Source organism: Bufo bufo, chromosome 4 (assembly GCF_905171765.1).
Source record: "Bufo bufo chromosome 4, aBufBuf1.1, whole genome shotgun sequence".
NCBI lineage: Eukaryota > Metazoa > Chordata > Amphibia > Anura > Bufonidae > Bufo > Bufo bufo.
In genome coordinates this window covers 533,378,332-533,400,500 of record NC_053392.1, presented here as the reverse complement: position 1 = coordinate 533,400,500, position 22,169 = coordinate 533,378,332, and the positions used below count along the sequence as shown (strand labels likewise).

General features: G+C 47.0%; 1 protein-coding gene across 2 annotated transcripts in view; it reads right to left on the bottom strand.

The window, feature by feature from the left end:
* Positions 1-22,169, bottom strand: part of PLCB1 (phospholipase C beta 1) — an 895,755-nt gene that overhangs the window by 420,525 nt on the left and 453,061 nt on the right. For both annotated transcript variants that reach the window (XM_040429862.1, XM_040429863.1), the window contains exon 4: positions 18,860-19,000. In XM_040429862.1, coding sequence (XP_040285796.1) covers positions 18,860-19,000 — 141 coding nt within the window. The remainder of the gene's footprint in view (positions 1-18,859; positions 19,001-22,169) is intronic.

Sequence of the window (22,169 nt, the reverse complement as noted above, 5' to 3'; positions counted from 1 at the left end):
TAGGACCTTTGATTATGTCACTGTGCTCATCACATGGTCCAATCACATGGTTCATCACCATGGTGAGGGACCCTGTGATTGGTTAATGTGATGTGACATCACCAACAGGTCCTTAGCCGGCAGCTCAACATTACAGAAGAAGACAGAGATCCGCAACTACGCGATCAAGTGGACTCGGTGAGTTAATTATTTTTATTTTTAACCCCTCCATCACTATTTTACTTTGCATTCTGTATTCAGAATGCTATTATTTTCCCTTATAACCATGTTATAAGGGAAAATAATACAGATCGGGTCCCCAGCCCGATCGTCACCTAGCAACCATGCATGAAAATCGCACAGCATCCGCACTTGCTTGCGTGAAAAACGCAGAATATAGAACATGCTGCGATTTTCACGCAACCCACAAGTGATGCGTGAAAATCACCGCTCATGTGCACAGCCCCATAGAAATGAATGGGTCCGGATTCAGTGCGGGTGCAATGCGTTCAACTCACGCATTGCAACCGCGCGGAAAACTCATCCGTGTGAAAGGGGCCTTACAGTTCTGGAATGTATTGGATAACACTGGCAGCATTACGTTTAACTCTAGAAAAATAACTGAAATAAAGTAGCCAAAATGGGAGGAAATTCTCAAAAACCCCAAACACTGTGGCGTGTTTATAACCGGGGGAGCAATTCCTCCGCATGTGATCCGTTGCTGGGGATTGCCGTTAGCAACGGTTCACATGCGGAGGAATTGCTCCCCCGGTTATAAACACGCCACAGTGTTTGGGGTTTTTGAGCATTTCCTCCCATGTAGGCCACTTTATTTCAGTTATTTGTCTTGATATGTTTAGAATGTGCCATTGCACCTGTTGCACCTGATAGCCTGTGTCACGTGGCCTGTTATAGGTGGGGCTTACAGCCTTATCATCACTCCCACTGCCTGAGTGATCTCACTATAGAGGTATGTGAAAGCTTGGCTGTAAGTTGTATCTTAGCACCTCTCAGACCGTGTTCACACTCCGTAGGTAGTTTAGTGGTAGGAACCCATGCCATGCTGAGATACCTTGACGGTGGTGCACCTTTCGCAGTGATTTATGTACGTTTAACTCTAGCCTTCTTCTTCAGTTCTATATTTCCACTGCACCGATCCCCAGGGAGCAATGGCCTGAGGGAGTACACCATGACACAACACTTCATCAGGATCACTACCACTCCTATCCTCTGCACTGGCTCCTCACTGCCCCTGCTAACATTAGACTCCTCTACTAGACTGAGCTAGAGGTGGAGCTAACAGTCCACACCTCAATTTCCCTAGGGGTCGTGCCAGAGTTGGTTAACTCCGTCACTCCCATACATTACCATACTGGGGATACAAAGCATACAATGATAACATTAATGAACACGACAATTTGCAAGTACCCACTGCTCTTGGGGTACTTGGGGTATTCTCTAAGAGGTGGTCTTTTGGACAGGTTTCACTGTAAGTTTGGCCGGACTAGGGCGCAGCTAAGGGTAGGCCAGCATGATTAGGTTTGGTTGTAGGGTCTTGGTGGTTAAGGGATTTAAATTGAATGGTGGGGTGGGGGCGTTGCTCTAGTGGTGAGGAGTTTGGGGGGCTATTTATGGGGGTGTACTTAGGCGAGGGGTGCCATTTTGGGAAAAAGAGAAAACTCCCACCCACCCTCCCATATATTTGGAAGTAGTGGAGGGGGTGAGATAAGGGAGTGAATCGGGCCAGGTTTGTGGATGGTAAAAGGAGTTTTGGTTTGATAACGGGGATATTAATGTTAATGGATATAAGGCAATAAGAGGCGGTTATGGGGGTTGTTTTTTGTGGTGTGGGAAAAGTATGTCATGGCAGTCGAGGCGGTAGGAGGTACTGGAAGCTGGGACTACGGATCGGGATTTGAGGTTGAGAGGGCCCCTTATGGTGGGCGCTGGACTCTCATGGTGGGGCTTACCTGTTCGGTTTGGCGAGGCGTCCACCACCAGGTGTCTCCGAGCTTGTATACTGCAGCTGGAGGCAAGGTGGATTTGCTGTGTGGTTTGTAAGTGGACAATTTGGGGCTTCCAGGACCTCCTTCGTCTGCGGTTATGTTATTTATGTTATATATGTTATGTATTTATATTAATAATAAATGGCTGCTGTGGCCAATTAAATCCATTTGATGAGTGGTGTGGTTATTTTGGGGGGATAATGGTGGGTAGACGGGTATGGGAATGGTGGGGCTAAGGTGATGGTTGAGACCCGGAGTATCAACCAATAACTTAATCATGTGTTAAACCTTAATTGCGTACATTACAAACCTTTTTTGGTCAATTAAAATTTAGACCTCCCAAGGCCCAATGCAAAGCTACACCTAAGCAGGGCGCCAGTGACAACCAATGCCACTGTATACAGCGTTATCAAAAATGTCTTGATGGGTATACATTATTAAAATTAATGTATACCAAAATTATTATAGAAAATGTATTTTGGGCAACTGGAATAAATAGGTCATTATGCCTCTACCAGCATCATTACACCCTGTAGGACTAGTTGCAATCTCACCCTTGGCAAGAACTAGTGGTCCCTTTACATGGGCCAATGCACAGGATAATTCCCCTATTGTAAGTGGAGGAAACTGCATTTACATCCTGTGTATGGGGAAGAATGATAGCTACAGCAATCGATCTTCCCCATACAGATTAATTGTAGGTACTAATTACAGTACGTGAACAGAGTGATATGCTGCAGTCATATCAGATGCGTTCACCCGATGAACGAGCATTTGCTCATTCACCAGTGGCATATGTACACTGTGCAACTAATGGGAGCATGAGCACTCATTCCCGATAATTGCCCCAATCCTTAACCTGTGTAAAAAAAACTTAAAGGGGTTCTCTGGGAATGAAGAAAATGAAAATACTTAAATATTACTTTATTATAAATATATTCCCAAATACATTTCATTAGATACAATGGCTTGTTTTGTCTATGGAGCAAACATTAGGAGAAATAAAATGGCCGCCGTCCTAGTACAAACAAACCCTGTCCTAATCACACAGCAGGACAAGCTACTTCACAACACTGAGCTAAAGAGCTGCCTCATTGTCTGCCTTATTGTCCTGAATACAGCTAATAAAATTAATCTCTAGGAATGGAGTTCATGAGGAGACATGAAGTACAGAGCGGAGGGAGGGAGGAATGAGCAGCAGCACTTGTCTGCAGTCTCCAATACAGTCTGTCCTTTCCGTCCTCTCTGTACTTCATGTCTCCTCATGAACTCCATTCCCACAGAGATTCAGCAAAATATCTTATCAGCTGTATTCAGGACCATAATCCCTGACAAGTAGAGCAGAGAGGAAGATCAGGCAGCTCTTTAGCTCAGTGTTGTGAAGTAACTTGTGCTCGGATCGGCTCATGCTGAGAGGGTCCCCTACCTACGCCTATACTCCACCCCCCCAACCTAGAAGCAGCAGAGTTATGCCGGAACTGCTTATCGAAGGGTAGCCTAAAGGGGGCTACCCCAATAATGAGACCTGAAAGAAGGGAGGGCTCCTGGGTGGGTTGAAATCGTTCGAACCGACAAGTGGGGGAGGAGGGCCAGGTTTAAATAGTGAACGCCCCGCCTCCCCTCACACAAATACGGCACTCTTAATTGCCTACCACTTGTGCTCGGATCGGCTCATGCTGAGAGGGTCCCCTACCTACGCCTATACTCCACCCCCCCAACCTAGAAGCAGCAGAGTTATGCCGGAACTGCTTATCGAAGGGTAGCCTAAAGGGGCTAAAAGAACCATGCATAGGAGTTAGAAAACTTGATAACAGAAACTACAGACCAAAACTCGAAAGCCAATGATATTTCGTATAAGGATCCGGGATATTACGTATGGAACACACGGAACTGCGACGACCCAACCGTTTGATGACATGTACTGGCACCTTATGCATGTACGCCGCCGCGCCCATGCGGAAGGAATGTCCTGTGATCCAGCGAGGACCGACTCCTGGACCTGTCAACTAACCTGAAAGTACGTAAGAAAGGCCGCGGTGGTTAGCCGGGCATTGCCTAGTTCGAGTACGGGAGAACATGCCGCTTGGACTAAATACTACGCAGCCAAGCCTCCAAGGCCTGCACCGGACACCATCTGCTGTCCGTGGGAAAGTATCTGACCACCACTGGTTGCCCCGGCCGTGACGTCTTGGACGAGGCCAAGGTGAGGACATAGATGGACCCGCGCCGGATGAGCTGACCTTTCCGCAGGCACCCAGCCAGCGTATTGGTGCCCATGAGCTCGCCTGACCTGAGGAATCCATGGAAAGCCAGGTACAAGGCTGTTTCTACCAGAGCGCTAACCTGCGGCCCGAACGGTTTGCCCCTGCAGTTTGCCTGTCACGGCCTGAACAAGCTACCGGTAAATGGCTGACGCCCATGTCGTTTCACAACAGACATCTTGCGCAAACCCTTCAACGCCGCTTTGATCGGGTGGGCGGAGAAGAGTGACGGTAGGTCCGGATGTAGCCTGCACCAATGGTGCTGAATACCTGCCATGTATAGTTAACAATGCTATAGGACAGGTTTAATTGAGAGTGGCAAAAACCCCGACAAAGCCCAATAGGTGAGTGATAGGTCCCCGGCCAGCGGCCGGGTAGGTGTTCTCATATCTCTGAAACAGGTGCCAAGCTGTCTTGTAAGCCCTCAGAGTATTACTGGCCAAGGAATTGGCCATCAGTCTCTTAGCTATGGTGAGATGGGAGACTAGTCCCAGCGCAGCTGGGCCTGGTGAGGAATTTTTTTTTTTTTTTTTTTAATCTCCATGCGTGAGAGACTCTAATGGCGGAGTCATATGTGTAAAACTAAAACGGAGAAGCCATGCGTGAGAGACTCTAATGGCGGAGTCATATGTGTAAACCTAAAACGGAGAAGCCATGCGTGAGAGACTCTAATGGCGGAGTCATATGTGTAAACCTAAAACGGAGAAGCCATGCGTGAGAGACTCTAATGGCGGAGTCATATGTGTAAAACTAAAACGGAGAAGCTCTGCGTGAGGGACTCTAATGGCGGAGTCATATGTGTAAAACTAAAACGGAGAAGCCATGCGTGAGAGACTCAGATGGCGGAGTCATATGTGTAACCTAAAACGGAGAAACCATACGTGAGAGGCTCTAATGGCGGAGTCATATGTGTAACCTAAAACGGAGAAGCCATGCGTGCGAGACTCTAATGGCAGAGTCATATGTGTAACCTAAAACGGAGAAGCCATGCGTGAGAGACTCTAATGGCGGAGTCATATGTGTAACCTAAAACGGAGAAGCCATGCGTGAGAGACTCTAATGGCGGAGTCCTATGTGTAAACCTAAAACGGAGAAGCCATGCGTGAGAGACTCTAATGGCGGAGTCCTATGTGTAAACCTAAAACGGGGAAGCCATGTGTGAGAGACTCTAATGGCGGAGACATATGTGTGAACCTAAACGGAGAAGCCATGCGTGAGAGACTCTAATGGCGGAGTCATATGTGTAACCTAAAACGGAGCAGCCATGCGTGAGACTCTAATGGCAGAGACATATGTGTGAACCTAAACGGAGAAGTCATGCATGAGAGACTCAGATGGCGGAGTCAAATGTGTAACCTAAAACGGAGAAGCCATGCGTGAGAGACTCTAATGGCGGAGTCATATGTGTAAACCTAAAACGGAGCAGCCATGCGTGAGAGACTCTAATGGCGGAGTCCTATGTGTAAACCTAAAACGGAGAAGCCATGCGTGAGAGACTCTAATGGCGGAGTCATATGTGTAACCTAAAACGGAGCAGCCATGCGTGAGACTCTAATGGCGGAGACATATGTGTGAACCTAAACGGAGAAGTCATGCATGAGAGACTCAGATGGCGGAGTCAAATGTGTAACCTAAAACGGAGAAGCCATGCGTGAGAGACTCTAATGGCGGAGTCATATGTGTAAACCTAAAACGGAGCAGCCATGCGTGAGAGACTAATGGCGGAGTCATATGTGTAAACCTAAAACGGAGCAGCCATGCGTGAGAGACTAATGGTGGAGTCATATGTGTAAACCTAAAACGGAGAAGCCATGCGTGAGAGACTAATGGCGGAGTCATATGTGTAAACCTAAAACGGAGAAGCCATGCGTGAGAGACTAATGGCGGAGTCATATGTGTAAAACTCACACGGAGAAGCCATGCGTGAGAGACTCTAATGGCAGATCTGTATGTGTAAAACTAACACGGAGAAGCCATGCGTGAGAGACTCAAAAATGTATATATTATTATTTTTTTTTTTTTTTATATATATACACATACTTTTTTTTTTTTTTTTTCACTATCAACCACTTAAGCAGCTCCCGTATGGGCACAGCTCTGAGTACGAGCATGAAGAGCATGGTATAACGCAGATCACCTGCACGGACTAACTAACATCTTGTGCCTAAATAACCCCCTTGGAACCTAATGTACGGCCGGCAGCAGGAAGCCAGCCACCGCCTATGATCTGCTCCCCCTGACCGAGCCTAGTACTCCTTCCCCTGATCCCTGCCTACCTAACGGCACGGCGGCCCATGCCAGACTTTATTAAAGATGAGGAGCCTTACCCCCCAGCCGCGTGGGGAGCTCACGCTGCTCTCTGGCAGAATGCACCAGTGCGGGAGGGCCAACCCACCGCCGGCTGGACACTCGTACCGCGTGGGGAGCAGCGCCACTCCCTGGCAATGTGCACCGGATCAGAGGGAGCCCTTCCTTTACCGTGGGCCCCGGCCCCCGCTGGTTTGAACCGTGTGCCGCGTGAGGAGCCGCACAGCTCCCTGGCATTGTGCGCCGGTGCGGGAGTGCCCCCCCTCACCTAGGGGCTGGTTATTGTGACTGGAACCCGCTGGGAGACTGAAGCCTAACTGGACCTACCTGTGACCGTGAAGGCTGACCTCCCAGGCCGTGGCTGACCCACGTGCGTAGTCGTGACGCAACTACCCGTAGATGCCCACCCAGTGCCTGTAGTTAACGGGAGTGCGACCGAGTCTGTGGATGTGACCGACTAGCCCCTATAGTCGTGAGGGGACCCTACATCGAGAGTAGCGGTAACGGACCATCGCCTGTAGACGTGGTAGTATTACCTCATGAGTCTGTTGACATGAGACTAATGCCTGCAGTCGTGGCCGGTCTTAATAATGAGTCTGCAGTCGTAACGGATTTGTGCCTGCAGTCGTGGCAGGGCTTTAGAGCGGGTCTGTAGTCGTGACAGACTGATGCCTGCAGTCGTGGCAGGACTTTATAACGAGTCTGTAGTCGTGACAGACTGATGCCTGCAGTCGTGGCAGGGCTTTATAACGGGTCTGTAGTCGTGACAGACTGATGCCTGCAGTCGTGGCAGGACTTTATAACGAGTCTGTAGTCGTGACAGACTGATGCCTGCAGTCGTGGCAGGGCTTTATAACGGGTCTGTAGTCGTGACAGACTGTTGCCTGCAGTCGTGGCAGGGCTTTAGAGCGGGTCTGTAGTCGTGACAGACTGATGCCTGCAGTCGTGGCAGGGCTTTATAAGGAGTCTGTAGTCGTGACAGACCTGGCAAAGCAACATTCCTATCTATACCATTATTATAATTTTTTCTTTTTTTTTTTTTTTTCTTTTCCCCCCCACCAAAGGCCACGACTGTAGGCGCCACCCTGTAAGAGATGCGCCAGAGGCCTGGACATAATAGACCACCATCCCCTGTCCCCCAAGCCTATGCAGGAGAAAAGAGGGGGTTGGCCCCCGCATGCACCACCCCTGACTCACCTGGCGGCCATGACAGCCACGAACCCCACAGTATCGTAAGTTAGCCCACCACCTGTGAACCTGAATAACCAAGGACAGACGTGTGAGTGAGCGCACGCCAGCTGGGCGACACTTCACTCATGCCACCGCTCCCTAGCTAACCACCGGATTATTGTGACTGCGCCCGAACCAACCCCCTGACTGACCGTATGGGCTTACGGGCGGCCCGGCTGCGTGCGCAAAGTGACTTGGCCAGCCCCCCTCCTTGAAGCCCTCTTTATATTTGATCCTTGAACATATTCCAGATTTTTTTTTTTTTTAATATATATATATATTTTATTTTTTTTTACTCCTGCCTTAGTACCTAGCCACTGTGCCTGAGCAGAGGAGCCCTGCACCAAGACTGCAGTACCAGTATGGGCCTGTAGGTGTCGACCATCCCCCGCCCTCTCTCAAGCCAGGACCTGCTGGAGCGCAGCAAGCCAGTGATTCCCTTCTAGGTTAGAATTAACCATTGAAATCATAACTTGTTATACAGTGCACATGTCTGAGTATCTGCTTATCTCGTCTTGCCTGAGTTTGGCGCAGTAAAGAAGACGAGTTTATTCTGCAGCGGATTCCTAGACATGAATAAGCATGTCCACCTTCACAGCCTCGCTAATTGTAATTACCAGGAGAACGTGCATCAGGATCGGCTGCGAGGGATTTGCGCTCCGCCATGTGGAACATTGCATCCCGTGCCCACCGCTATCGACTATTTGTACAGGGAAAGCCGCGGCGTATTAATCGCCTATAGGTTTCGGCTTCCGTCCCCTGATCCTGCAGCTGGACCTCCGCTTACTGATTGCAGCTAATGAATAGACCCCTGTGTAAGCGGACGGCGTTTTCCTCTACGGCGGAACGTTCTGATACGGGAGTGAGTGATATATAACGCTGCGTCGTGGAGCCGACGGCCGGCGTGACCGATGCTCAGGGTATGCGAGCGGACGTCGTGACCCGTCGCTGCTGAGCCACAGGTGAGGGGTGCCTGCCTGGGGGACGCTGCATGTGGGAGCGGGGGTGCTTAGCGCAGGGCCTGGAGCGGATCGGGGTGCCTGTCTCGGGGTGCCGGAAGCGATCGGGAGTGCGGGCAGTCTCCAGCGCAGCTGGGGACCGGCGGCACGCTCGGCAGCCCCACATGTTATACATAGCGAGACGGGTGTGCAAGCCACCCTGCCTACCTAATCACCGTAGCGACGAGCTCGACGCAGCCGATCCCCCGATCCTCCAGTGACGCATGCCCTTCTCTGGCACCAACCCACAAGCCGATTTGAAATCGTTCGAACCGACAAGTGGGGGGAGGAGGGCCAGGTTTAAATAGTGAACGCCCCGCCTCCCCTCACACAAATACGGCACTCTTAATTGCCTACCACTTGTCCTCCTGTGTGATTAGGACAGGTTCTGTGTGTACTAATAGGACGGCGGCCATTTTATTACCCCTAATGATTGACAAAACTAGCCATTATAACTAATGAGAGGTATTTAGAAATATATTTATAATAAAGTAATATTTAAGTATTAAAATTTTCATAATTCCCGGAGAACCCCTTTAAGCAATGCACAAAACTCCCTTACTAATTTATCCATATATCTATTTTCTTCACAAACCTCCCTCAGACATCAGATAGCACATAACTTACTGCCTCTTCTCTTATCATAGATTTTTGTGAACCCAGCAGTTAAGTGATTGCTCATCGTTTACACTGAATGTGCCACCTATCATTTCTTTTCTGCCAGTTAAAACCAGTTAGTTATTTTCTGATTGAAAATTAGTTTTATTCTATTTCCTGAACATGACTTTGGGGGCGGCCATGTTTCCTGAGCTGTTCTTAAAGGGGTTGTCTCACTTGGAACAATGGTAGATATGTTCAATAAAACCCCATAATAAAGAACTTACTAATATACAGGGAGTGCAGAATTATTAGGCAAGTTGTATTATTGAGGATTAATTTTATTATTGAACAACAACCATGTTCTCAATGAACCCAAAAAACTCATTAATATCAAAGCTGAATATTTTTGGAAGTAGTTTTTAGTTTGTTTTTAGTTTTAGCTATTTTAGGGGGATATCTGTGTGTGCAGGTGACTATTACTGTGCATAATTATTAGGCAACAACTTAACAAAAAACAAATATATACCCATTTCAATTATTTATTTTTACCAGTGAAACCAATATAACATCTCAACATTCACAAATATACATTTCTGACATTCAAAAACAAAACAAAAACAAATCAGTGACCAATATAGCCACCTTTCTTTGCAAGGACACTCAAAAGCCTGCCATCCATGGATTCTGTCAGTGTTTTGATCTGTTCACCATCAACATTGCGTGCAGCAGCAACCACAGCCTCCCAGACACTGTTCAGAGAGGTGTACTGTTTTCCCTCCTTGTAAATCTCACATTTGATGATGGACCACAGGTTCTCAATGGGGTTCAGATCAGGTGAACAAGGAGGCCATGTCATTAGATTTTCTTCTTTTATACCCTTTCTTGCCAGCCACGCTGTGGAGTACTTGGACGCGTGTGATGGAGCATTGTCCTGCATGAAAATCATGTTTTTCTTGAAGGATGCAGACTTCTTCCTGTACCACTGCTTGAAGAAGGTGTCTTCCAGAAACTGGCAGTAGGACTGGGAGTTGAGCTTGACTCCTCAACCTGAAAAGGCCCCACAAGCTCATCTTTGATGATACCAGCCCAAACCAGTACTCCACCTCCACCTTGCTGGCGTCTGAGTCGGACTGGAGCTCTCTGCCCTTTACCAATCCAGCCACGGGCCCATCAAGACTCACTCTCATTTTATCAGTCCATAAAACCTTAGAAAAATCAGTCTTGAGATATTTCTTGGCCCAGTCTTGACGTTTCAGCTTGTGTGTCTTGTTCAGTGGTGGTCGTCTTTCAGCCTTTCTTACCTTGGCCATGTCTCTGAGTATTGCACACCTTGTGCTTTTGGGCACTCCAGTGATGTTGCAGCTCTGAAATATGGCCAAACTGGTGGCAAGTGGCATCTTGGCAGCTGCACGCTTGACTTTTCTCAGTTCATGGGCAGTTATTTTGCGCCTTGGTTTTTCCACACGCTTCTTGCGACCCTGTTGACTATTTTGAATGAAACGCTTGATTGTTCGATGATCACGCTTCAGAAGCTTTGCAATTTTAAGAGTGCTGCATCCCTCTGCAGGATATCTCACTATTTTTGACTTTTCTGAGCCTGTCAAGTCCTTCTTTTGACCCATTTTGCCAAAGGAAAGGAAGTTGCCTAATAATTATGCACACCTAATATAGGGTGTTGATGTCATTAGACCACACCCCTTCTCATTACAGAGATGCACATCACCTAATATGCTTAATTGGTAGTAGGCTTTCGAGCCTATACAGCTTGGAGTAAGACAACATGCATAAAGAGGATGATGTGGTCAAAATACTCATTTGCCTAATAATTCTGCACGCAGTGTACTTCATGCTTCAAAACTGCCTCCTCTCCTAGATAATCCTCATCTTGTAGCCCTTTAGAGCATGCCCGTTGTCAGGGGTTACGACCACCACTGCAATCTGCTCATTGTGAAGTACAGCGCTGGCTTGTATGGTGGCCGGGATCACGGGAGCGAGCTCTCAAAGCTGCTCATGCGCACTAGCTCCCTTCTGTCCCGGCCACCTCCTATGTACTGTGTTAAACAGCTCCCAGCAATTTCAGAAGCCTGGGAGCTGTTCAGCGCAAGAAAAAGCAGCTCCAGGCATGGGGGTGAACTACTACATGTTCGGAATCTAGGCTGTCATCGTGATAGATGTTCAGCCGGCTTTTAGCTTTGTAATATAGTGTGCCCTTACACTCTCAGCCAGCGGAGCCAGCACGGCACAGGCAAGCTGTGGGCGTGATTACCGCGCTCCCTGTGCCATCAATCATATGAAGTGTGACGGCCCCCAGAATGAACTGAAAGTGCAGAGCTAAGGCTACTTTCACACTAGCGTTTTTCTTTTCCGGCATAGAGTTCCATCCTAGGGGCTCTATACCGGAAAAGAACTGATCAGTTTTTTCCCCATGCATTCTGAATGGAGAGTAATCCGTTCAGGATGCATCAGGATGTCTTCAGTTCAGTCGTTTTGACTGATCAGGACAGAGATAAGGGCTCTTTCACACCTGCGTTATTGTCTTCCGGCATAGAGTTCCGTCGTCGGGGCTCTATGCCGGAAGAATCCTGATCAGGATTATCCTAATGCATTCTGAATGGAGAGTAATCCGTTCAGGATGCATCAGGATGTCTTCAGTTCCGGTACGGAACGTTTGTTGGCCGGAGAAAATACCGCAGCATGCTGCGCTTTTTGCTCCGGCCAAAAATCCGGAACACTTGCCGCAAGGCCGGATCCGGAATTAATGCCCATTGAAAGGCATTGATCCGGATCCGGCCTTAAGCTAAACGTCGTTTCGGCGCATTGCCGGAGCCGACATTTAGCTTTTTCAGAGTGGTTACCATGGCTGCCGGGACGCTAAAGTCCTGACAGCCATGGTAAGTGTAGTGGGGAGCGGGGGAGCAGTGTACTCACCGTCCGTGCGGCTCCCCGGGCGCTCCAGAGTGACGTCAGGGCGCCCCAAGCGCATGGATCACGTGATCCATGTGATCACGTCATCCATGCGCATGGGGCGCTCTGACGTCATTCTGGAGCGCCCCGGGAGCCGCACGGACTGTAAGTATACCGCTCCCCCGCTCCCCGCTCCTACTATGGCAACCAGGACTTTAATAGCGTCCTGGGTGCCATAGTAACACTGAAAGCATTTGGAAGACGGTTCCGTCTTCAAATGCTTTCAGTACACTTGCGTTTTTCCGGATCCGGCAGGCACCTCCGGCAACGGAAGTGCATGCCGGATCCCAACAACGCAAGTGTGAAAGAGGCCTAAAACCGCAGCATGCTAAGGTTTTATCTCCGGCCAAAAAAACTGAAGACTTGCCTGAAAGTGTAGGCCGGACCTAGGGTTGCAAGCCTGGGGGGGGGGGGGGCCTGGCATGACAGTGACTTGGAGGGATTGAGCTGTTCGGGATTTATGGGGTTAATTGGCAGAGTTGGTGGGGGCCGTTGCATCAGGGGAGGGGTATAGGGTTTAAAAAGGGTAGCAAGAGCGGGAAAAGGGGCCATTTTGTTGGGACAGCAGATCTGAAGCAGCCTTTGCCTGAGCTGCTGCGTACATCTTAAGTGGCTGTTGTTACCCATCATGTGATCCATTGAAGTGCTGCTGGCGCAGCTCCGGGCAGCAACGGAGAGCAGGGGACCGGAGTGGCTGCAGACTTCAGTGACAGGCCTGCTGCCAGGGTCGGGGGACTTGGCCTCGATGGCTTCCCACATTTGCTGGCCGCGGAGGACTAGGCCTCCGGCGCGCCTTATTCCGGAGGTGACCCAGAGGGTCCGGCGCCGGGTTAAGAGCCCCTCCGCAGGTAAGAGCTTGGGTAACAGGCGGTTGCGTGCCGGGAGGAATCCAGTAGGAAGGCAGGACCCTGGGTGGGGGAGGAGCACTGCTCCCTCATCTGATGCAGTCGTCGGGGATGCCGGTGGGTTAGCACGGACTTACCTTGCCCGGCATGGGAGAGATGTCTAGGCTTCATCCGTTTTCTGCCTCTGAGCTGGCGTTTATCGGCTAGAGGTGATTTAATTTACGGGGCTCCAAGGACCATCCCCGTGTTTATGTTTTTCTGGGGCGGGCTTTCAGGTGGGAAGGCCTTTGGGGTAGGTTATTTATGTTATTTATTATATGTTTGTTATTTAATAAAATAGCTGCTGTGGCCAATAAAATCCACCTGCGGAGTTGTGTCTTTATTTGGGTTGGGAATAGGGACATTGGAGGAAATAACTCGACAATACACTTGTCATGCTGGCATTTTTTTCCATCGTTCCGGATCCGTCGTTGCGGTCTGCGTTTGCGCAGACCAGTAAAAATGTGGAAAAAAACTGCCTGCCGGATCCGGCAAAACGCATGCAAACTGATTGCATTTTAAGATCCGTCTTAGAAATGCATGGCAAGAACGGATCCGTTTGTCCGTATGACAAACGAACAGACGGATCCGTTCTTGCCATGCATTTTTAAGACGGATCTTAAAATGCAATCAGTTTGCATGCGTTTTGCCGGATCTGGCAGGCAGTTCCGGCGACGGAACTGCTTGCCGGATCACTCTGCCACAAGAGTGAAAGTAGCCTAAAGATCCAGGCTGTGCTCAAATTGCAAGGTGAGACAACCCCTTTCACAGCACCGGGAGCTCCTCCTACTGGTAAGTGACCGGTCTGTGCTATAAGCAATGCACCGCACAGACCTTTCACTTACCAGTAGGAGGAGCTCCCGGCCGGTCACAGACATCGCAGCTCGCAGGTAAGTATAATGCTTCTAAAAATTGCTAAGTAACCATGGCAACCAGGACTGCAGTAGCGTCCTGGTTGCCATGGTTACCGATCGGAGCCCCAGCGATTAAACTGGGACTCCGATCGGTACTCTCCGCTGCCACCAATGATAGGGGGGGAGATTTTAATTAGGAGGGGGAGGGAGGGGGGGCCCACTGGCCACCAATGAATCTACAGTACTACAGGGGAGGGAGGGGGGGCCGGCCGCACTGGCCACCAATGTGTTAACTACAGGGGAGGGAGGGGGGGCCGGCCGCACTGGCCACCAATGTGTTAACTACAGGGGAGGGAGGGGGGGCGGCCGCACTGGCCACCAATGTGTTAACTACAGGGGAGGGAGGGGGGGCCGGCCGCACTGGCCACCAATGTGTTAAATACAAGGGAGGGAGGGGGGGCCCACTGGCCACAAATGAATTTAAAACTGGGGAGGGAGGGGGGTGTGCCCCCTCCTGTCTGGCAGCACATGATCTCTTACAGGGGGCTGTGATCCGCACAATTAACCCCTCAGGTGCAGCAACTGAGGGGTTAATTGTGTGTATCATAGCCCCCTGTAAGAGATCGGATGCTGCCAGGCAGCAGGGGGCAGTCATGTACACAGTTCAAAGTATATTCTAACTAGAAGCGTCCCCATCACTATGGGAACGCATCTGTGTTAGAATATACTGTCGGATCTGAGTTTTCACGAAGTGAAAACTCAGCTCTGAAAAAGCTTTTATGCAGAGGGATCTGCGGATCTGTCTGTGTGAAAGTAGCCTACAGCCACGGACCACGGACGCGGATGCCAATCTTGTGTGCATCCGTGTTTTTTCACGGACCCATTGACTTGAATGGGTCCGTGAACCGTTGTCCGTCAAAAAAATAGGACAGGTCATATTTTTTTGATGGACAGGAAACACGGATCACGGATGCGGCTGCAAAATGGTGCATTTTCCATTGAAAGTCAATGAGTCCGTGAAAAAAAACAGAAAACGGCACAACGGCCACGGATGCACACAACGGTCGTGTGCATGAGGCCATATACATCAGCCACCATAGGCCATAGACACAATAATCTGGATGGGACGCATTGATTTCTATGGGAGAATTTTCTGTGACCTGTGCAGAGGTCAGGAGGGAGCAGATAAGCTGTGATATTAAATGATGTTTATTGCAAATGATCCTGTGCTATCTGTACAGAGGTGATATCTGTCATTGTAATCCTGCCTGTGAGGATAAGCATATCTGTAAGGCTACATTCACATCTGTGTTGTGAATATCTGTTCTGTGTTGGGAACAGAATGACGGAGTTCACTGTATCCGCCATATCCGGATACCACCATATACCACCCAATCCCTATTCACTATAATGGGATCCGGACGCTTTCTGGTTTTATGCCGGCTTTCAGCCAGACAAAAAAAATGCTGCATGTAGTTTTGTCCGGCTGAGAGCTGGCGTATACAGTGACCGGAATAGAGCGCCTTAGTTCACAAAGCAGATGTACAACCAGAGAGACAGGCTGGTAATTTCATTAAATGTATGTCATGAGACGAAAGTAAATGGATTTACCACCTAAACTGTGTGGCACCTACAGGATTAAACCACGAAACTGAATTGGTCGCTTTTTGAATACCTAAATTAAGGCTCTGTTCAGATGGTGTGTTTTATGTACACAATGTGGAGGTATTTTACATGTGCATTTTGTTTTTTGGAAGTCAGTCAGGTTTGAATGAGTTAAATTTTAGGCTACTTTCACACTCGCATTTTGTGCGGATTCGTCATGGAGGAATCCGTTCAGATAATGCAACCGTCTGCATCCGTTCAGAACGGATCCGTTTGTATTATCTTTAACATAGCCAAGACGGATCCGTCTTGAACACCATTGAAAGTCAACGGAGGACTGATCCGTTTTCTATTGTGCCAGATTGTGTCCGTTTGGCTCAGTTTCATCAGACGAACGCAAGCGGCGTTTTGGTGTCTGTCTCCAGAGCGGAATGGAGACTGAACGGAGGCAAACTGATGCATTTTGAGCGAATCCTTATCCATTCAGAATGTATTAGAACGCAAACTGATCCGTTTTGGACCGCTTGTGAGAGCTCTGAACGGATCTCACAAACGGAAAGCCAAAACGCCAGTGTGAAGGTAGCCTTAGTGGGATAGATGCTAGGAATAATTGAAATGTATTGTGGAGGGAATATCCTTGATTAAAGTGAAGGCCAACCCAAGAATATGGAACCTATTTAAACAGAGGCTGTGTCGACGATGGAATCCATGCATTTTGAAACGGCGATGGAGAGGTTTTTGGTCCACAGAGGCTTCCGTATCGACGGTGTGACGTTACACAGAAGTTTCTTGAGGAATACACGTGGGTAGCTATGGTGCCATCGTGGTGAGCCGAAGAGGATGGACCTGTCACTGACTCTCAGGAGGAAATGAGACTGAATAGATTGATCGGTCCACGCAGGTAGTCAGCTCTAAGCTTTGAACACACAGTGACTGTTTAATCCAGGGTTATAGCCACATTAGCAAGTAGCCAATCAGTTGGGGTCATTTATCAAACTGGTGTAAAGTAGAACTGGCTTAGTTGCCCATAGCAACCAACCAGATTCCACCTTTCATTTTCCAAATGAGCTGAAAGGTGGAATGAATCTGATTGGTTGCTATCGGGAACTAAGCCCGTTCTACTTTACACCAGTTTGATAAATGACCCTAGTGGGTTTTTTTTTAGATGTGCTAGCGCAGATACCATTAATGAAGTAGGATGTGAACCTGGCCTGAAGTGATCTGTACAGACGTGGCACATATTATTAGGCTTATAGACCAGTGAGAAAACTGCGGAATTATAATTATGAATAGTGACATGGAAAATGAAATAAAACATCACAAACACATCATTTCAAAATCAGTTTAACATAAAAACTGGTCATTTGATGGCACATTCCCTTTAAAGGGTTTCTACCACCAGAAATACTGTTATGTAGCTGACTGATATAGCGATGCGCTAATGTCAGCACTACATAACAGTATGTTTCTAACATTAGTCCCTGCAGCCGTTTTTGTAAAAAAAAAAAGCACTTTTATTATATGCTAATGAGCCTCTAGGTGCTATGTGGGCGTAAAATCAGCACCTAGAGGCTCCGTCCACTCACGCTTTATCCCGCCCAGGTCCCCTGTTCTGCCCGCCCAGCTCCTCTTGATTGATGCCACGGTCCACCGCATCTTTGACGAAATCCCGCGCCTGCGCCGTTCACTTCTGTCTTCGGTGCAGGCGCAGTGAGTGAAGGCAGCTCTCCTGATTCCGGTTTCCTCACTGTGACGTAGTCGGCGCAGGCGCAGTGAGGAATCCGACACCAGGAGCGCATCATTCACTCACTGCGCCTGCTCCGAAGACAGAAGTGAACGGCGCGGGATTTCGTCAATGATGCGGTGGACCGTGGCATCAATCAAGAGGAGCGGGGCGGGCAGTACAGGGGACCTGGGCGGGATAATGGGTGAGTGGACGGAGCCTCTAGGTGCTGATTTTACGCCCACATAGCACCTAGAGGCTCATTAGCAGATAATAAAAGTGAATTTTTTACAAAAACGGCTGCAGGGACTAATGTTAGAAACATACTGTTATGTAGTGCTGACATTAGCGCATCGCTAATGTCAGTCAGCTACATAACAGTATTTCTGGTGGTAGAAACCCTTTAACTGCTTGTTTGGGGCCTATGCAGTTTTTACCTGATGGAGGGGAGATAACTCCCTGATAACTCTCTCTGCTTAATAAACTACTGACAACCTACATCAATCCGGATCCTTCCAGCTGGTTCCTTGCGCCGAGGGATGTTTTCCTGAACGTGTTTACTTCCAAATCTTCTTGGGGAACCAGGCATCCCCGATACGAAGAGGAACATCCATGGCTGTAGACCACTCTCTCTTGGGATCCACCCTCTACCACTCAGACAAGCTTCCTCGAGAGTTGTGCCTAAGGTTTGCACAACTCCTTAGGGTGAGCCTCCTATTTGGAGCCCAATACTTCCCTTTCCTATACGTTATTAGCCTGTGCTGCGCCTGGTACTATTCATCTAGTAAGTAGCATGACCCTTGTGATTTCCCTATTACTATAATCACTCTTTTTATTGTTTCTGAAACCTATTTATAGTGTTCATATTCCACATTATATACCCTAATTAAGGTCCATTGTGCCCGTAATGTTCCAACAGAATGTCCTTTGATAAACCCTTTTTTTTAACTTTTCTTTAATTAAATTGATGACGTTGCATATTGTAGCCTATACAAGACAGGTAAAAGGATCTGTCACCAGTGACCTCCCCATTGAACTGTTTGCATAGACACATCGCTGTGCTTCACCTCATTAAAACACTGTTATTCTTTGATCTGCGGCTCCGTTCCCGAGTTATGATACTTTTTCTTAATACGCAAATTAATTGTTTGGTGCAAAGAGGGAGTCACCGTTGCACTCCTCCCTTGCTGCTTGGACACCGCCTGACCCTGTCAATCAAAGCAGGGAGGGTCTGGTTACAGAAATGAATGGCGCTTGAGTGAAACAAGAGCAACGGTGATGCCCTCATTGCACCAAACAACTTCGTATTTAGAAAAATGTCAGCCTCGGCTCAACAAATGAAAAACTGAGTTTTTATCAGGTGAACCACAGCAATGTTTCTATACAAACAGTTGGATAGCGGTCGATGGTGACAGATTCCCCTTAAAGCAATAGTGAATATAACCTACCTTTGCAATTTCTTCTTGAAATGCTACTAAATTCAGATATGAAATGTTAACCAGATCTGGGCCATACACAATGGTAAACATCCGATATTCTAATCGACCTCCAAAGTTTCCGACTTCCAACTGCTCTTTCAGCTTTGGGTCCTGCAAGCACAAAAAGTAAAAAATTGTTTAAAAATATGTTTAACATAAAAACTTGATTTCGACAACAGGTCATTTTCTGATGACACATTCCCTTTAAAGCATATAGCACATCAAACATTAAAGGGGTTGTCTCATGATGAAGACTAATGAGAATAAAGAGCTGCTATCTAAGAGTGGCTGTCCATGCCCATTCATAGAGTGGAAGCCATTTACCTGATGTAATATGGCCAGATCCATATACCTGGCAACAGTGGCAGCTGCCTAGAGAAGCTGGACTCATTAGAAGATCGGTGGACCACTTTCCACACAAAATATCAAATATCTCTTAAACCCCAACCCTTCACACACCATTGTGGAACTGAGAATCGGAGATCCTTGGACAACCAGCACCTGCACCAGAAAGTATAGGATAGTCCCATTTTGATGATGGATTCCCCATTCCTCACATTACAGTTCTGACAAGTTAAAGGGGTTGTTTGGTTTCAGCAAGAAACCAGACTATGCTCAAGAACGCCAAAAAGAAAGTTCAGTACGGCACCACACTACAGCAGGAAAAACGGAGCGCTCCTCTGTTGGAGTTGAGTCCGTATCAGCTGCAAACCAAAAATCCAAAACATGAATGTGACCACTGCAGCCAGTCACTGGTCTCAGCAGTGATTTCCGAAACCAGACAACCCCTTTAATAGGTACGGTAAATGCGCCTTTTTAAGAAAAGCTTGTTTTTTTTTATCTCAGAGTCAGGCGAGCTATAGACGAGCAGCCATAATTACCATTATTTTATGTCTTTTTTGTTTTGCTGTTTGGGATTATCGTATTACTGTCAAATTGCATCTTGTTACCCGCAGAATGAGACAAAACATACGGCCTGACAGAAGACATCAAATTATATCAGGAACGGTGCAGCCGCACAGTCGAATCAGCGCAGATAGGCAATTATCAATCTGATTCTATTTCAGTCTTTACTAACTAGAATAGCATTACCGCCATATAGTCACTATGCAGCGCATACCGCAAAGAGATTACAAAGGGTATAGGCGCCGCTATTTTTACTTATAGCATTCCGTCATGATCAGGCGTTAAAGAAGTGTGTACGATTCCACCAAATTATATTTTAACGTGAATCAGCCAGGTGACGTGGGAATATCACACTTTACAAAAACGGATTTCTTTTTTTTTTTTTACATCATTTCACTTTATCAGCGATTCCTGCCCATTGGCTACATGACCCGATCATAACACTATAACACAGATAATCTATCACAATGACATTATAATTCATCACCGTGGAAAATAATGTGACCTTTTGTGACGCAGGATGACAGACCAATCTTATGTGAAGACACGGTTCACTGCCCCAAAATAGGTTCACCATGGCGTAATCCATTTAGATAGTATACCAATATAGAAGGTTAGGCATATACGTTATACCTGTTTACTGGCTAAATGTAGACCAGATTTCTAAAACCTCTCATAAAAGCCGAAATATTCCACTTTTTGTGACCTCTTTCTTGCTATATTACCTAGCCATACAATATAAATTGACTATATTTGATTTATGGCATAGTTAAATGGAAAGTACTGATTCCAACATGAAATTAAATGATTTCGAGCAAAAATAAATTCTATTTTTTGGATGGCAGCCTGGCAGACTGTTTTAGTAAATAATTGCGTTGCCAATAAAATAAAAATTTTAGAGAAACATTGTGCTGTTCCTCTGTTACTCCTCCTGTATATAATAAATATATTGACAACTGGATATTATCATTTCCAGTGTGAACAATCAGCGATGACAGTATCACTATGCTCTCAAATTGTCTTGGCTTATCGTATAGGTTTTGCACCTCATGTAATACAATCACAGAATTGATGGGTGTGACATCCTCATCACTGCCCTCAACCTGGACTACCTTCTCTTTGTAAATAGCTCAGTTACATAACATTTTAAGTTATGCCACTTTATATGCAATGCATTCGGAAAGTTAACGTTTTTCATATTTTGTATACATGTTGCAGCCTTTGCTAATTTATTAAAATGGAAAAACTATAATCTTGCTTTGACATCCGATCTTAGCTTTATCAGACCAGAGAACCTCATTTCTCACAGTCTGAGAGACCGTTAGGTGCTTTTTTTTTGCAAACTTCAGGCGGGCTTTCATGTGTATTTTACTAAGGAGAGGCTTCTTTTTGTCCATTTTGTCATAAAGTCCAGATTGGTGGAGTGCTGTAGTGATGGCCTTCTGCAGAGTTGACCTTCTGAAACCTTTCTTCCATCCACACAAAGGATCTTAGGTGCTTAACCAGGGTGACCATTGGGTTCTTGGTCACCTCTCTTACCAAGGCTCTTCTCCTACGCTTCTTAGCCCTGGTTCTTCCAAACTTCCTGCATTTAAGAATTGTGGAGGCCACTATGCTCTTGCAACAGAAATTTTTTGTATCCTTCTTCAAATCTGTGCCTCCATACAAAAATGTCTCTGAGCTCTTCAGGCAGTTTTTTCTTCCTCACAACTTGGTGTTTGCTCTGATATTGTATGCATTGTCAGCTATGAGACCTTCTATAGACCGGGGTTTGTCATTCCAAATCATGTCCTATCAACTGAATTTACCACCGATGGACTCCAATCAAGGTGTAGAAACGTCTCAAAGATGGTCAAGAGAAATAGGAGACCTCTAGAGCTAAATTTCAAGTGTCAAAGCAGAGGGTCTGCATACAGGTCCTGTCCATGCAACATTTTTTTTTTTTTGTCTTTTATTAAATTAGCAAACATTTCTAAAATTCTGTTTTTACTTTCTTGTAATGTGGTATTGAGTGCAGATTGATGCGGAAAACAATTTTTTTTTCAAAACTTTAGCTCAAGACCGCAACATGACAAAATGTGAAAAAGTCTTTCCGAATGCACTGTGTCTATGTAAAATTATAAGAAACTTTGCAAACCTTCAGTTCCAACTTGAATTGTATCCCAGAGCGGCCTTCATAATTCTGCTCATTGCTATAGGAAACTGCCGACAAACTTACATCAGGCACTTCCAAATCAGTTTACAGTAGCTGAGCCATTTATTGTGCATGGTCAAACGAAAAAGACGGAATTCCAGATTTCATCTCTGAAGCCTAAAGAATTGTGAATGAACCTCTGGAGTATAACACATGCATTATTTATGTTTTGAGAAGATT